The 18,023-nt window shown below is 35.9% G+C and overlaps 1 protein-coding gene across 1 annotated transcript in view; it reads right to left on the reverse strand.

Moving 5' to 3' along the window:
* Nucleotides 1–13,886, reverse strand: part of LOC149808561 (kelch domain-containing protein 3-like) — a 55,322-nt gene extending 41,436 nt beyond the window's left edge. Inside the window, exons 1-2 of the mRNA XM_089979104.1 lie at nucleotides 13,773–13,886; nucleotides 4,757–4,973 (exon numbers count right to left, since the gene is read on the reverse strand). Coding sequence (XP_089835230.1) covers nucleotides 4,757–4,910 — 154 coding nt within the window. The 5' untranslated portion in view covers nucleotides 4,911–4,973; nucleotides 13,773–13,886. The remainder of the gene's footprint in view (nucleotides 1–4,756; nucleotides 4,974–13,772) is intronic.
* Between the last annotated feature and the right edge of the window lie 4,137 nt (nucleotides 13,887–18,023).

The raw sequence follows: 18,023 nt of genomic DNA on the forward strand, positions 1-18,023 counted from the left end.
AAACCTGAGACTTGAACCCAAGCAGACAATTCATCTAAATTAAAACAACAAATTAGGCTTTTGAACTGTCATCTGCCTAGTTACTACCAGCTGACAGCATAAAAAAGAATTATTGATACTGAATTAATGATAGAAAGAATTTCTAGAGGAAAAAATGTAATCATTGGGATATTATTTTGAAACGAAATTTATTCACAGAAAATGGTAGATCTCATAAAAAAACAATAGTAGATAATGGATGAAGATTTTAGTCAAATTGGAAATTTCACACTACAGCCTTCATAATTTTAAACCTGTCATATGAAAATGTCAGTGTTAAAAAGCTTTGTCTTCACAATAATGTGAGTGTCCAGTGTGCAGACAACCAAACTATGACAAGACTACATGCAGATGAAGTTATCCCATTCTCTGCTTTTACAAGTGCCTCCAAGTAACTTTGAAGTATTTTTCTTTGTTCTTTTGAAATTTTGTGTAGGGACCCATATTTGGTGGACATGGGTATCTAGGTACAACAGACTGTTGTTGTTGTTGGTTTAACACCATTTTTCTGTACATGATTGGCTATACATGGTGGCCAGCACAACTGGTGGAGGATGAACCCAGGAAAACTCTGGTAAGAACCACCAACCCACAGGAAGCTACTGGCAAGATTTCTCATACATATACCCACATTGGCCCAAGACTCAAACCCAAGTGGACAGAGGTGATATGGTAGTGATCAGTAAAGTCGAGCACTTAAGACCACTCAATCACCCAGGACCACACAACACTGCCTGTAAAATACAAGTCAGCCACCCTTACACCACATAAGTACATCTTAGTTTGTTAAAGTCCACATGGCAAGCAGAATCAAACTTTAAATGGGTTCAATCTCTAAATAATATAAAACTTATTTATTCTTTTTAAGAGCACATCTTGATTTGTCTAAAAGCAAAGTTACCACAGGTCAACTGCATCCTTTCAGTTCATCATATGGCCAATGAAAAATGCAATCTTCTACTCCCTAAACTCCCTGACAAGATCGTGTTTTTATAAACTATTTTCAATAAATGTAAAAAAATGCAATATATGCACATCACCTGTGTAAACAGTTAAGCATTTATGATTCAGTTTCATGCTTACTGATGATGGAGTTATCCCCCCGACACAAAAACCGTCTTAGAGGTTGTTACCATGGTAAGGTAAGTAATAGATAAGCAGTCACCAATCCACCAATTACTTAACTAACAATAGCTAGGGTGATTTGTGTTGCTAGTCCTAAGAGTACTGATATGGGAGAGCCCATTTGGCTAATTGCATAAGTATTGTACATGAAAAAGAATAACACAATTCATTGTTAGTTTGGTAAATCTGAGATACATGTTCTAAAAAGAACAGCTATTACTTCATTGCCTTGTTCATGATCAGTGGCCAAGTTCTCTGAAGTCTGATTTTACTCCACACAATCATCAACAAAGCAAAGTGTGAAACTTTCAATAACAGGAAAGTTAATGTTAAGTGCATTTTAGCAGTGTGATTCTGTTTTTTTTGTGACAATTTTTTTAAAATGTAGCTGTCTTCTACCATCATGAAATACCAAACCACCACATCTCTGTCTGCATGTGTTTGTAGGAACCTACGTACATTGTGGAAGTGTTTGTTGTATTCTAACAATCATTTAAAGTAGACAAGTTTGCATTATCAAGGTATTTATGTCTTTTGTATCAAAACAAACAAACATAGTGGAATAAAAGGATTGTTTTGAAAGGCACACAAATCCTACCCTTGTAAGAGTTAGGTCATGATGTTTCAGGTCAACTCATTTCAAATAACTAGTTGAACACTGTTATAAATATTATTACATGTATGTAGGTAACATAATAAATATTATAAATATTATTACATTATATATTATAATGTATGTAGGTAACATAATAAATATTATAAATATTATTACATTATATATTATAATGTATGTAGGTAACATAATAAATATTATAAATATTATTACATTATATATTATAATGTATGTAGGTAACATAATAAATATTATAAATATTATTACATTATATATTATAATGTATGTAGTTAACATAATAAATGTATCTAGCATTAATAAATGGTTTACCCTTTTATTTAGGAAATGTGATCAACAATAGCAAGGAAAAGAATACTTGGTCCATGAAAAGTTTTGTTTCAGATAAAATTCAATATGGAGAAGCAAATTCCGAAGTTTGTAGCAAACTTAAAATTGGTACACAGAGGTTTGCTCAAGGATGAGCAGAAATTTTACTAGCAATGAAATCAGGGATTAATATTTTACTAATAGAGCAATTTTTAAAATAAATTTGAGTTTTGACACTGATGGTTTCATGAATTAAATGTCTCCAGCTTTTAAAGAATTTTTTTTAGTGCTGTGTCATGAATGAACAATAACAGTCAAATAAATCCAAATTCATAAAGCAGTGATGTAATAAACAATGTTTTGAGATGAACATGTGATATATCTTGAAACCTCATGCATACATTTTTTTCTTCAAAGTTTGGCTATCTTGAAAATAAAGATAATTTATACAGGAAAGTGAACAAGTTCATTTGAAAAGCATTTATTAACAATTATTTCCAACATTAATATATAATCAGTATTAAACCATGTAACAACACTCAACACCATCTTGGTGTCAATGTCCAGTCAGGATGGCATTCCTTCTTAAAGTTTCTGAGGTCCCTAGGTAACTTGCACCCTTGTTTGTACTGTAGTGTATATTGTTTACTAGTAGCACTTAACTCACTCTTAAGATTTTTGTCCAATTAGTTTCATTGACCTTGACCTTGGCTAAGGTATGGTCTCTTGAACTAAACTTACAGTGTAGAAACCGTGTCAGGTTTACCATGACCCTTAGATCACAAAAATCTATAGGTTTCAGTATATATATAAGTGTAAGCCATCCACAAAGTCTGTTTAAAAATAATTTATTCTTGAAATGTATTGAGCAAAAATCAATCTCGAGTCATAATGAATTTCATATTTTACCTTTTGACTACCAGCTCAAAAGGCTTCATTCTTACCTTGAGTGTAAGCCCTCAAGTTTTTCAATGTAAACTTTACAAGGTTCAGTGTTTTTCAAAAGTGATCACTTCTATTTATCCATTTTGTGATTGAAGACTACATGGAAGATTTACTTACTTCTAAAATTAAAGTCTGACAACATACAAAACAATGCACCTCTGAAAGTGACGATTCGACAATGAATGTGCTCCAATAAGCACAGGTAATGCTACGTCTTAAAAAGAAAGTGTCAACACATGCATTTTAATTAAACTAAGTTTAAATTACAATCAAGACATGTATAAGATTGACCTTGGAAAGCCATGAAAATAAACAGAATAAAGGTCCCAAGTGTTTGGAACTATTTTGCTACTCATAACATACAGGCCTGTCATCTGTGCTGGTGGGCACAGGGTAAATATCAAAAAATGGATAGTAAATCGCCACAAAGTAGTGGTGCTTACACAACACTGATGGTGCATAGTGTTGTCAAGGTAAGGACCAAAGATATGATCCAAAAATATTTTATACTCTAAGTCACAGTGACCTTTGATCTTTAGCCTTGTGACTACAAAAGCAACAGACCAGTTTTTGCCGAAAGTGTAAGCCAGCAGCAAACTTTGGTGAAGTAGCCTATACAAACAAAAGAGTCAGAGAAATTTAGTTAAATGCAAAAGCTTAACACTGATAGCAACAATAATGACAACACTGAAAGGTGACATCTAGTTCTTACCAGAGCTTCAAAGATGAGACAAATACAGAACAGAATGGTTTTCTTTAATTTATAACTAAATACTAGCAATTCTCGTTGTTCTGTATGGATGAAGTTTGTGGGAAATATGGATAACTTATAGCCAACATCATGAGACATCTGTATAGTTGAGATCCAGTGTGCATGAAAACAAATGCATGAGTGGGACAATGATTAAAGCTTGCATACAAAATTTATGTTCCTGCAAGCTGAAATTTCTGACTTGCTATTATTGTGGGACCCGGCTGGTTTAATTATTGTGGGACCAGGCCGGCCTAATTATTGTGGGACCTGGCTGGTCTAATTACTGTGGGACCAAGCTGGTCTGATTATTGTGGGACCTGGCTGGTCTAATTATTGTGGGACCTGGCTGGCCTAATTATTGTGGGACCTGGCCGGCCAGTGATGTCTGCTCACATTACTCAGCTGGATTTTTTAGAGTTTGTAAGGTAACAGGTTCAAGACCTAGTTGGGGTTTGCAATTTTATCTTGATCTTCAACCATTTTTATCCCCAAATCAAGTCTTCTTCTTTACTCCAAGTGTAAGCCATCTACAAAGTCTGGTCAAGGTCTGTTATGTAGATTAACTAATGTTATATAGAACTAATGTTATGTAGAACTAATGTTATGTAGAACTAATGTTATGTAGAACTAACACACAGAAACAATCTGTCTTTTTTCAGTCACTGACCTTTGTCTTTTTGACAACAAAATCAATACAAGTCTTTCTTACCTCAAACACAAGTTTAGACATGGAATCTTGTTTATAAGATATTGTGTGGAACACTTTTCCTTCTTTTAATCCTTGTGACCTTGAATTATTTTTTTTTTAAAGCCAGAAATAGATAGGTTTTTTTTTCTTGCTTTAAATGCAATCTAGTTACAAAGATTGGTAATGGTGAGTAGTAAATAACTATAATGTATGTATTAAAATTCTGACTGCAATCAGCATGAAGTGCCAAATTTAAAGATCATACCAGTGTCCAGGACATGGACATCCATCGGCCTTGTAGTTTCATAGTCCTCCCCAGTACAGTACCCTCCAAAGCTATATATTCTTTCTCCTACAGTCACAGCAGCATGGTTCACTCGTCTTGGGCCTCCCTCCAGGTATATGGTCCATCGCTGCATTCTCAAACAGGCATGGACACAGATCCAGCTCTATGTCAGTACAAGTATACACCTGAGGGTGGCCTGTATCAGACAGAAAAAAGAAAATACTATATTTATATGTGTATTGCATACACAAGACTGCTAACAACATGGTTGGCTGTCCCATAATGTATTTAAATCTGTAGGTACATCGGTATATATGTACACAGTGTGTTCAAGACTACCAACAAAATGGTTGTCTGTCCCATAATGTATTTAAGTCTATAGGTACATTAGGTATATATCTATAGCATGCACAAGATTGAAAATAACATAGACCCTGATTTGCTGTCCTATAATGTGTTCAAGTCTGTGGGTGTATTAGCAGATGTCTCTTTTAGGTACAAGATCTGTCATGATCACACATTCTCTGTTCATGGATAAATCCCAATCTGATAGGTACAAGATCTGTCATGATCAGAGGTTTAGGTTCTTTTTAAGTTTGAGTCTGAGGGGTTTGGGCCCTTGGTGGTTTCTGTACTAATTTAATCATTGGTTATTTGTGTCCATATTTATTCACAAGTATTTATATTTTAATAGGTCAAGCTGTAATGAAATCCAGAAAATGAAAATTAGGTCAATATTGAATTAGGTTAAAATTAACATTTTCCATAATAATGTAATGTATGACAAAAAATAATATAAAAAAGAATAAAATATAAATAAAAAGCATAAGAACAAATAAGAATATAGAGACATACATCCAGTAAAGGAGGAAAAAAATGTCACCTATTTACTCTGAGCCAGTAAATTTCAATAACCCTAATAATGAAAGATACATCTGTTGCCTTGTAGAATGCTGAGAGAAACAAATGCCAACATACATGTATAGCTTGTTTATTGATATAATGCTAATCAAGGATTAGACATGATAATTAAATAGAAATATGCTTAAAAATACATGTTGTGTTCAATTTGTCATTAATTACTATTTTTCTAAGTAATTACAAGTAATTGTCATCAGATATTTTTTTAATTACAAGTCTTTGTAATTAAATCAATTACAACAGAATTATTTTTCCATGAACATACAACCTGACCAAGTAATAGACATTAAATTCAATTTGGAGGTTTCTGCATTTTATATCAATATTGTATCACTAATTGTTTATCAACGAGCAACCTTTTTTGCCTTGCTGTATCCAACATTGTAGTTTTATAAGACATACTGTCATAATAATGAGAAACTCCATATGTTTACATAAGAAAAAAAAGACCCCACAAATGCATTCAAAGCTGAATAATACAGTACAAATTACACGTGGGATGGAAAGTTACCCTTTTGTTCTTGTTCAAGTTTCAACCTAATGATATCAAAGCTTTATTTAAAAGAAAATTCAGAGATAATCAATAAGCACTGCTGTCATGGGGGAGGCTGGGATGGCTAATGACTGTTAAAAAAAACAAATGTAATCCAAACGTAATTAATTAAATGAGAAAAGACCATTTTTAGAAAACTAAACAAGCAAAATTTAGAAGCAAGACCAACCAAAGGCTACAGCTCTATGAAGCTACCATGACAACCTCCAGCCAGACCTCTGCAGAAGCTAGAGAAGCAAATACCTTCACCAAGGCTGGATTAACATCTTGGGTAAAAGACTCAAATGACACCAATGATGAGCCTACAGCTACTACCTGGAATGTAAATATAGCCTCAACAGGATTGCAAACAGACAAGGAAAAATGGAAGAACATTTTACTTTGATTGAGAATTGTAGAATTTTTATAGCTGGGATACAGGAGACCAGGATACTGGGTCAAGACAGATGTAAGAAAAATGCTAGAGATGTCATCAGGTCAGGACAAATGGGCAGCTATCACACAAGAGGTGTTGTGCTCGTTGTCTCTAAGACAGACTCCAAGGCATCCAGTGCTTATGATTTTGATGATTAAAGACTTCTTAGAACCTGTTTCTTCTCTATGAAACACTCAAAGACAAAACTGACTGAATGGATTAGGCAACTATGACTCTACCATCCCAAACTGACTGAATGGATTAGGCAACCATGACTCTACCATCCAAAACCAACTGAATGGATTAGGCAACTACGACTCTACCATCCAAAACCAACTGAATGGATTAGGCAACTACGACTCTACCATCCAAAAACGACTGAATGGATTAGGCAACTATGACTCTACCATCCAAAACCGATTGAATGGATTAGGCAACTATGACTCTACCATCCAAAACCGACTGAATGGATTAGGCAACTATGACTCTACCATCCAAAACCGACTGAATGGATTAGGCAACTATGACTCTACCATCCAAAACCGACTGAATGGATTAGGCAACTATGACTCTACCATCCAAAACCGATTGAATGGATTAGGCAACAATGACTCTACCATCCAAAACCGACTGAACGGATAAGGCAACTACGACTCTACCATCCAAAACCAACTGAACGGATTAGGCAACTACGACTCTACCATCCAAAACCGACTGAATGGATTCGGCAACTATGACTCTACCATCCAAAACTGACTGAACGGATTAGGCAACTATGACTCTACCTTCCAAAACTGACTGACTGGATTAGGCATCTATGACTCTACTATCCAAAACTGACTGAATGGATTAGGCAACTATGACTCTACCATCTAAAAATGTCTACAGAATTAGAATGAAGATATCAAATCCATCTTGATAAGAAACAAAGAAAACAAAATGACAACAGATGAAGACAGGTGGAAAAGATGGACAGATATTTGTTTTAATGAATTACTGAAACAAGACACACTGGAAGAAAAATATAAAGAATAATCAAGTCAACCTGACAACCTTGAAATTGACTTGAGAACAAACCAATATCATAAGTGGAGGTAGAAAAAGCAGCATGATACCATAAAAAAGGGAAAACAGCAAGAATAGACAACATCACAGCAGAAATATTCAGTATGATTGACTATTTTCAAGTGGTCATACCATTATTTTTGGCACCTGGATGATGGAGGAATCATTACATGACTAGAGAAAGAGTGAAATACTATCCTATGGGAAACACAGCACTGTAAGAACTCAGGCACCATGTTATTATCAACTGCTGGCAAAGTTTTCTGCATGATCATTAACCCAATTGTGATGACAACAAACAAAAAGCTTACAGAAAACAATCCAGAAGTCCCTCTAGATAGATCATGCAGTGACCAAATATTCTCACTACCTGAAACAAATGTGAGGTGCAAACATAAACAAGAGGCCTGTGCCACAAAACTATTCATATTCAAAGCTGCATTTGATAGAAGATCTTGCTAGTACATTACCTATGGAATAACTTAATGTCCAAAAGTACAATGTTAAAAATAAAATGTTTCAACATTGACAAAGAAGGCAGTATTGTGTCTGGATACTAACGATGGCTTTTGTACAAGACAGGCTATGGATTAGTCCAAAAAGTAACCGCTATCCAATAGTGTTATTTAATACCTGATGACTTACGCTACTTGAAAACCATGGACAAGAACTGCAGTATGCCAAAGAGGAAGTGAACAAACTTAAAAATCTTTTAAAGCTCAAGACAAAAATCACACCAGTATGATTCAACTCCACCATCAGTATCCTAGGATAATGAAATACTTGCAAATATACCCTGCTTCCCCTACCTGACAAAGAGGGATAGGACACCATTCACCTACCTGACAAAGAGGGATAGGACATTGTTCCTCCCCTTTCCTGGCAATGAGAGATAGGACACTGTTCTGCCCTTGAGGAGAATAGCAGTTACCATATGTTTTTGGAGGCGACTGTTCAGATATGCTGCCATTGCTGTACAATTTGTTGCAGTGATTCAGTTCTATAATCAGCCTTAACCTGCCATTGGCATTTTTTATGAGGAACAACCATGAACAGAACGAAAGAGATTGTTGTTTTCATAAATCTCCACTGCCAGTCTGACAATGAGTGACTGATGTTGAAGAATAATGTCTTTGTCTTGATCTGATCACACATCCGTTAGAAGAGAAGAGGAATAAAGTGATGGGGTTGGCTATAAAAAAATCTGAAGCCACTCCAAGATATCTTGAGTCACCCATCTGTTTTGTGGAAATAGGATGATCCAACATGATTGGAACTGCTAGAGTCGGTCACCCACCAGTAGACTGTCTGCAGGCAATGGGGATGTTAAGTCAGCAGTGTAAAGCAGGAGGCTGAATGATGTTTGGGATATAAAAGATCCCTTTGGACTGGCTCGCCTATTGTCCCTCTGTTGTGGAACTGACAGGGGGTTCCTAAATAAAGATACAGGTAGAGGGTAGTTCCTGTGTGCCTCCTTCTGAATTTCTTCAATTATGCCCCCAAACAGGTAACAGTGAGCAAAATGGAGTCAAGCGTGATGTGGTTTTAGCAATGTGGCATTTAAATATGCATCACAACATATCAAGTCAAGACTGGCAGTCTATGCATTAGCCATTGTGTGTAGTCAATGCATTAGCCATTATGTATAGTCAATTCTTTAGCCATTGTGTGGTGAATTGCTGTGTTTGTGATCTGAGCCATTCAGGCTGTTGACTCCCAGTCATGTTGGTTTGGCAATTTTTACATCAGTCAGAACAATGAGACCTAACCAGCTCTGATGTGGCAAGAAAAATGTATCTATCATATAAAATGGTGGGGTAGACGTATTAACCACTTACATTCTAATCCAATGTTGGGAGCTCAGACATAAGTCGGATTTGTTGGCTTTGGTACCATTCATGCCTAAGCATGGATGGTTGGATGGATCTAAACAGTCGGATAAGATCATCACACTTAAGTCCCGGCTGAGCTGGCTGGATGGCCAGTATGGTTCTAGTCCAGGCTGGGCTGGCTGAATGGCCAGTATGGTTCTAGTCCAGGCTGGGCTGGCTGGATGGCCAGTATGGTTCTAGTCCAGGCTGGGCTGGCTGGATGGCCAGTATGGTTCTAGTCCAGGCTGGGCTGGCTGAATGGCCAGTATGGTTTTAGTCCAGGCTGGGCTGGCTGGCTGGTCAGTATGGTTCTAGTCCAGGCTGGGCTGGCTGGATGGTCAGTATGGTTCTAGTCCAGGCTGGGCTGGCTGGATGGCCAGTATGGATCTAGTCCAGGTTCAGCTGCACCTGGTCTTAGGCGCAAATGTCAAGCTTGGATGGAAAGAGAGGTAAAATTTGACCTAAAGTCAGGAACATCACTGCTTTCTCCAGCACCACTCAATGCATATGTTGCTGATAGGCTGGTGTATCCAACTGAGTCTGCACCATATCTGCCTCTGTCTCACCGAAATCTATTGATGACATTGGTGGAAGGCATTGTCCTTCCATGTGGACCCCAGTAGCATTCACCACAAGGCTCACAACTGATTCTGTATTCAGATAAATACTTAGTACATCTGTGCTTGTCTTTACATGCTTTTCCATTCCTCTTTTCTTTGCCATTTGCTGATTTTGCAGAACAGCTGACCAGGTGTCTTTGGACCACAAACTGTAGACAGAGAAGTAAATTTGGTACACTCCTGGCAGATTTTCTGAATGTCTACCTTTCCTTTCTTTTTCTTGCATTTAGTCTATTTAAAAGACATGTTTCTGATACTATAAAATAATAGAAACAATAGATAAATAGCCATGTTGGCGTGTTAATAATTCACTAAATAACACTGGTTATAATCAGAGTGCACAAACTAAATAAAGACAGCATACACAAACACTTCAAAGTCAACATGCATCAATGATAGACTATGTTGTACCATGTGGTCTAAAATGACCAAGTCCGAGAAAGTAATAAATTTCACAAAATATCTGCCAGTGTATACCACCTGTTTATGAATCAATACATGTATTAATTAAACTAAATTGAAAATTTGGAAGGAATGGCTTGAATTTCACACAAAAAACTGGGTTTATTCCTCTTTTGCACAAACAAACAAAACTAAAAGCTGGCAACACCTGGTGCTGGCACAGGGAGGTAATGCAAAACAGTTTCAATAATTTATCTATATAACAGAAAAGACAAATTTCATCTTTTAGTAGGGTTGGATTCGGCATGCACCAGGCTTATATTACCTAATGTTAATGTTATCAGAGAATGTATTCAAAGGGGAAATTGATTTTCCCTACTTTCATAACTACTAATGTTTGCGTACTTTGTGCACATTCAAGGTTATTTCTCTAGCGACATGGGAGCAGTCATTTCAATTAGATGTCTACTTAAGGCAGTACATTATTTTCCTTGTGCCAGATACTAAGAAATTTTAGTCACAGTAAATAAAAGTAGAAAAGAGGTATGCCAACATTCTCTCCATATTGCTACGGATCACTGCCATCTCACCTCTGTATCTGTATGTCAGGCTCATCTAATCAGATATCATATTCAAAATGGGGGCCCCATTCTTTAGGATTTACTCTCTGATAGTGTAGAGGACATTTTTCCATGTAGTTGTTTTTGGTAAGATATTGAAATTCTTGTTTGCTAAAATACATATGTAATTTATTTTAATCTTTCTCAAAGAAAACTGCAGAAATTTGGTTATAACGACAAGTGGGATATTTTTCTATATATGCAAACTGTTATTTGATTTCATGATTGATATATGCAAACTTGTTTTCTTCAAATTATAAGCATACATATTAATTTTTGCATATGTTTTCAAATTTTACTTGATTATTGTTCATTAAAATTATAACATTCTGAAACATGCCTATCATAAACTCTACTAATCAGTATGATCTGTATCTGTCAGATACCCTTTTGACCGAGTATTACTTGGAGTATGCAGTCAAAAGCATTAGGAGTGAGCATACTGTTTTCAGATAAGAAGAAAAAATGTAATGGCTAGAATTTAAACTGCAGTAGAAGTAACGAATACCATAAAGTGTTTCTCTTGATAACATTAGTCTGTTCTTTGCCTTGCGTGTAATATAAAAAATGTGTTTTATCGATTACAGATAACTGAAGACAGTTATTCATAACTAACTGTATAGTTTGATGATATCAAGGAGGTATCATGTAAGTTATAATTAAATATAATATCCCGGTCAACAAACTCATTATATTTGGGTAAGTCTGAATGATCCTTACACGATTCAAAGATAAAAGTAAAAATTTTAAAAGAAATTAAAATAAAACAAAATTATTTATTAGCGTGTAAAATATTTAGGTCTCCATATAAATTACTTCTGGATGAACACAGTCAGCAGTATCATAAAAAGGTAAAACTTTTCTCTATAGAAACAATCACTCAAATCAATAAAAACATTTTTCTTTTTTGTTTTGTTTTCTTGTTCATCACAATGTATGAAAATTGGTAAAAATCTAGAGAAAAAAATCAAAATAGAACAGAATACAAGGAAGATTTATATGTAACCCTGAACCCAGATCAAACCTGAAACTGTATGAACTTGAAAGTGTGGAAATACTAAAAGTAGATAACACACTGAAATAAATAAGACTAAATTATGTTCATGTACTTTCTTGTGGTGAAAAATGTCCATCTTACCATGTGTTAGTAATGCATCTATGACTTTATTAAAAGTTTGGAACCTAATACTTGTTTTATATACTGATAATATTTATAATATTGATCAGGGGTTTCAAACATATGGCCCGCCAAGCTGTATCCTGTGGCCTGCAAAAAGATTGGTGTCACAAGGTGTCATAAGAGATAATTAAGTTGATGCAGCTTTTGAGCCATAGAAATTGCCCTCATGCATCCCTCATGGCGGTTTGAGTTTGAGACCCCTGCTACTGATAATTTTTTTGAAGTCACATACTTTTTAATCAAACCAGATCAAGAGGACAGAGTTTGATGATATTTTACAAATATGAATTGGCTTTTGGTCATATTCAAATTCTAAAAAAATTTCTTCAGTTTTAATACTAAAAACATTTGGGAGTATAGCTAAATAAATAATTTTAGTTTGAAATTTGTACAATAAGGACCCAATTTGCAATAAGTTTTTGTAAACTTGTCTGGGTTATGATTGGTGGATTGTTTTATTGTCTGTATTGGAGCTAGTTTATGTATGTGCTACATACATTTTTTATGACTTATTTTGTTTTATTAAATAACATTACTCTAGTCATTATCTGCAAAAACAAATATACTTATTATTTGTTATTATGGCTGATTTCTTCTTTTCCTAATTGTATTGACTAGTACAGGAACAGTAATATTTCAATCTGTGCCTATATCGGTTGGCATCACCAATCCAGGCTTGATGTTGATACATCTGAGAAATTTATAAGCATAAAATATCATCTAATAATATTTAAATATTCTTCATGCAGTGAATCCAAACATGGCCTGGCAAAGCTTAAAAAGACATAAAACGTTGTGTATAAGACTCCATATTTTAAAAAGCTGTCTATGAAACGATTTTAGTTTTTACAAGATGGATGCAAGTACTAAACCTCTAGTTTAAATCTTATGAATATCTGAATTCTGCAAATAAAATAAGATTTGTTTGTTCCATGCTCATGTTTTTTATAGCAACAAAGATTTTAAAAGACTGTTGCCAATGTTTATAATGACTACGTGGAGGATTCCCCTCCCACCATTTTACTATTTACCTCGATGAATCAGTGTAACCCTTGTGCAAGACGAAGTCAAAAATCTCCTTGGTGTCAAAATAAAAACAAACTTTGTTATCAAAACTGGGGGTCAAATACAGAAGTTGGGGGTTTCTGAAGCGCAAATGAGGGTAAAGGGAAACAATGAATGAATGCATTATTGGACACATGTAATACTCGGAAACATGTTATAGATGATAGTCAGTCATTGAATGCGGAAAACCACCTATTTTGAATGGTTGGTCTACTTTAATTAAAAGCAGTACCGACTTAAAAATGATAGTAAAGTAAGCATTTGGTTCAGTATTATATTGTACCTTTCTTTACTTTTATCGATTAGACCAACATTCTACGCGGTGGTATTTTGAGAACAAGACGGGTTGACAATTTCCAACACCATTTATGTTCACAGGGCGACCTCAATAACAAGGGAGATTACTCTTAAAATAACGGTTAAGGAAAATGTTTGATTGCGCACGTCTCTCCGCTCCAACCGAATATATTTTTGTAAGCCTTCTACTTATCGTTGTTGTTATTTCCTTTACAAGATAATCTTTTGAAAGACAGGTTGAATGATCAACTTCGTAAAGATTGGATACCTTTTGTGGTCTTTTTTGTTGTTTTGTTGTGAAGAACAGTTTTTTTTCTTCATGAAAACACATTCATTTTTTATTCCGGTACTGTTCCGGCCCTAGCAGACTATCCAAATCGGCCCATTGCGTACTCAGTCCATTACGTACTTGGCATATCTGTCAACGATTTAGATAATAGTAAGGTGCATGTAATGTACGTTGCCAACGGTCATTATAAGCTTGTGCGTTTTTTATATTCATTTTATTCGTGTTTGATGTTTAGTATTCTACAAGCCATACAGGTCATGTGACATTCCGTACCGACGATTTCCTTTATGAATGTAGGATTTGTCCACACCGACCTTCAAATGGCGAATATTAGAACATTGTAGATAAACAATTAATATTTAATTTAATCTGATCAAATACACCTACATGACAACGTTGATATACACTTTAAGGATCCGCTCTGCAGTGCATCAGAATAAACAATGTTGGGCACGGATCAATACATTTCATTAAACTCTCCTTCTAAAGTTAATACAAATTACTGAATAATCGGGAGAATTTATAGCATAGACATTGCGTATGTAACATTTTCGAAGCACACAATAACGCACTCCCCCGTTTCGAAATTTCTTGTTCAGCGCTTGGCAAGGTTGAAAGGAAAGGGGTATTTATTGCTGCATTCATTAATTCCCCATTACTAATCTTTCATATGGTAATTATCATTTTACAACCAGAACCTGCCGATAAAAATAAAACAATTTAGTTTTGAAGTATTGAATATAATCTACCCTAATTTTCGTTGCACAATTGATACCAATGAAACTAGTTATCATTCAATTTATTATATGAAGACAAAATTAAAACCTGAATTTTAAGTAAGTTTTAAATAGTTTTGTCTACATATACAGTTCAAAAACCATCATTAAGAAAAAGATAATTGTCAATGAACGAAATTAGGGTACCCAACACTATTGCAAAATACAAACTCTTTGTTGCCATAAGTTACATAAACCACGTGCAATCGAATGCTGCTATGAAGTTACAATTTTAGAACAGTCCACACACTGATCAGTACCCACTGATGCGTTGATCTGATCGTTTAACGTTGGTTAGCAGTACGAATCCTTTAGCAACCAACATAAACCACGTGCAATCGAATGCTGCTATGAAGTTACAATTTTAGAACAGTCCACACACTGATCAGTACCCACTGATGCGTTGATCTGATCGTTTAACGTTGGTTAGCAGTACGAATCCTTTAGCAACCAACATTTGCGTTTTACAAACCGATACTGTTTGATATTTATTGCTCAATAACAACAAGTGGTGGTACTAAACCGATATTGTTGGATGGTATGAGCCGACCGTGACAGTAAATTAAAACAAAAATTAAAATTGTATGAACGAACTTGCAATGAGCCGACTTTGTGATGGATCGACTCAGGAATGGACCGACCTTGACATGATTTCACAATTAAATTCTTATAGACCTTTAATGGGCCGACTCAGAAATGGCCTAGTATATTATGGGCCGAGATCTTCAGGCACCATTTTTGCCATGTGAGGACATGGCGCAAATTTCTTAAGTGACATAACTTACCGCTGCAGATGTATAGTAATACCCCGTGTGTTATATCGAAAAGACCAGAGTTCAGGACGTAAAAATGATTTTTATTAAATAATAAAGGGAGATGCTTTTCGATTTCGCATAGTGACTTTACAAAACACAGTGTCTGTCACACCACTATCAACTTCTGATAACATAGATCAGATTTGTTTGTCGAAATGCCAGAAGACAACGTTATAATACACAATATTATGGTGAAATTAATTATATTATCAAATTCCTGTATATATTAACAGCTAAATTTATTAGACTGACACATTCTCTCCTAGTAACGTGATCTCAATGGAAAAATAATTTAAGTGCTAGTGTGCTTGAGCGGCATGGTGGGAGATAGCAGCGGCTTTATAACGTATTACAATATAATAGTCATAATGCATTTGAATTCAATAGCAATCATGTAATAAACCTACTTAAAATTTCTCATAACAATTTGATTTAGTTTTGGGATTTTATTGTGCCAAAGGTAATATCGGTTATGTAGAAATATATAATTGATGGTTTTAAAATACATGGCCGAAATTCTTTTCAGCTTAGATGTTCATACCTCCCGCTCAGACAGCTATCTGCCAGTGCACCGTCTGCACTCCTATTTATCGACGCCTATTTACGTCACATGACCTTAGTTAGCCAATCAATGTTTGTCCTTCTCAGGGCTAGTCATGGTGGTAACCAAGTCAATTGTTCAAACTGCATGGCAAAATCCATCAGAACACAAAATTTAGACAGAATAAAGTTGTTGTTACAATGTCCGTGGTGTGCGTTTTTACTTTTAATCTTGTTTGTATATACATACCTTTGATTATATAGAAGTGAACGAAACGGACAAGTGAATTTCAATGCGAATGAGCAAGAGTACACGTACTGATAATGATAGGGGTAGAAATCATCATCATCATCATCAGTCTTATGACCTAGTGTGGTCGTCGAGGCACTGTGCTGCTGAACATCTGACCAGTTCCCTCTGTTTGTCTCGATCATGTGCCAATGCCTGTGTCTCCGCAAAACTTTTCCTGGTCCATTCTGTGATGTTGTCAGTCCACTTTTTTCTCTGTCTACCTCTCCTTCTGCCACCCTGGACGCTGCCCTGCAGGACTGTTGTGGATAGACTGTTGGCTCTAGTGACATGGCCATACCATTTCAGCTTTCTCTTTTTGACGGTGGTGAGGAGGTCCTCATATTGGCCTACTTTGCGCCTGATGGTGTTACGCACTTCTTCATTTGTGATGTGGTCCATGTAAGAGATGCCAAGGATGGTTCTGTAGCATCTCATTTCAAGTGACTGGATTCTTCGTTGTAATTCTGCTGTCAGGGTCCATGCCTCACATGAGTACAAAAAGACTGAGATGACTAGAGCTCGCAATAGTCTGATTTTAGTTTTCAGACAGATATTCTTGTCTCTCCAGATGGGTCTTAGCTTTGACATAGCTGCCATTGTTTGTGCTGCTCTTGACAAAATTTCTGCTCTTGATCCCTCTTCATTGATTATGGAACCAAGATATTTGAACTGGCTCACTGTTTCCAGTTCATGTCCTCAGACTTTAATCTTGGCTTAGATTTGTTTGCCACTATTTGTCATCAGCTTTGTCTTCTCAGCGCTTATCTCCATGTCAGATTTGGAAGATGTTTCATCCAGGTTCTTCACTAAGGTGGCAAGCTCGTCTTCACTGTATGCCAGTGTTGGTGTTGCGAGTACTTTTCGCACAGAACCCTGAGATTGAGTATTTGTTCTGTTGTTCTTCTTCCACTCTGGAACCCGGCCTGTTCTTCAGCGATTATTTCTTCTGCTTGTGGTTTCAGTCTGATCAAGATGATCTTCAGCATTACCTTACTAGCATGGCTGATCAAACTGATAGTTCTGTAATTTTGGCACAGCTGGAGATTACCTTAATGGGGAAGTGTTATAATCAGTGACTGGGTCCATTGTGTTGGCCATTCACCTGTCTGCCAGATCTTGTTGCAGATTTCTGTTAGTAGCTCTTTCACTGATTCTCTCCCATTCTTGATAAGTTCAGCTGAGATGTTGTCTACTCCAGCTGCCTTCCCATTCTTCAGTGCTCTTATTGCTGACTCCACCTCTTCTTTGAGAATGGGGAAGTCATTATCATTTGAGGAGTTTGGAACTTCAAGCACCTCTGGGTCTCCTGTGGACTGATGGTTGTAGAGTTCTTTGCAATACTCAGTCCATCTTTCTGCAGTGTCACTCGCTTCTGTGAGACGTTTTCCATTTTTGTCTTGAATGGTACTGACTCTTGGTTGTTTCTGTCTGGTGAGGTCTTTCACAATTTGGAATGCCTTTTTGCTGTTATTTTTTATCAGACTGTTCTCCATTTCTGTGCACTTTTGTCCAATCCAATTTTCTT

The sequence above is a fragment of the Sinohyriopsis cumingii genome, chromosome 1 (assembly GCF_028554795.1).
Source record: "Sinohyriopsis cumingii isolate HCF-2022 chromosome 1, ASM2855479v2, whole genome shotgun sequence".
Taxonomy (NCBI): Eukaryota; Metazoa; Mollusca; class Bivalvia; order Unionida; family Unionidae; genus Sinohyriopsis; species Sinohyriopsis cumingii.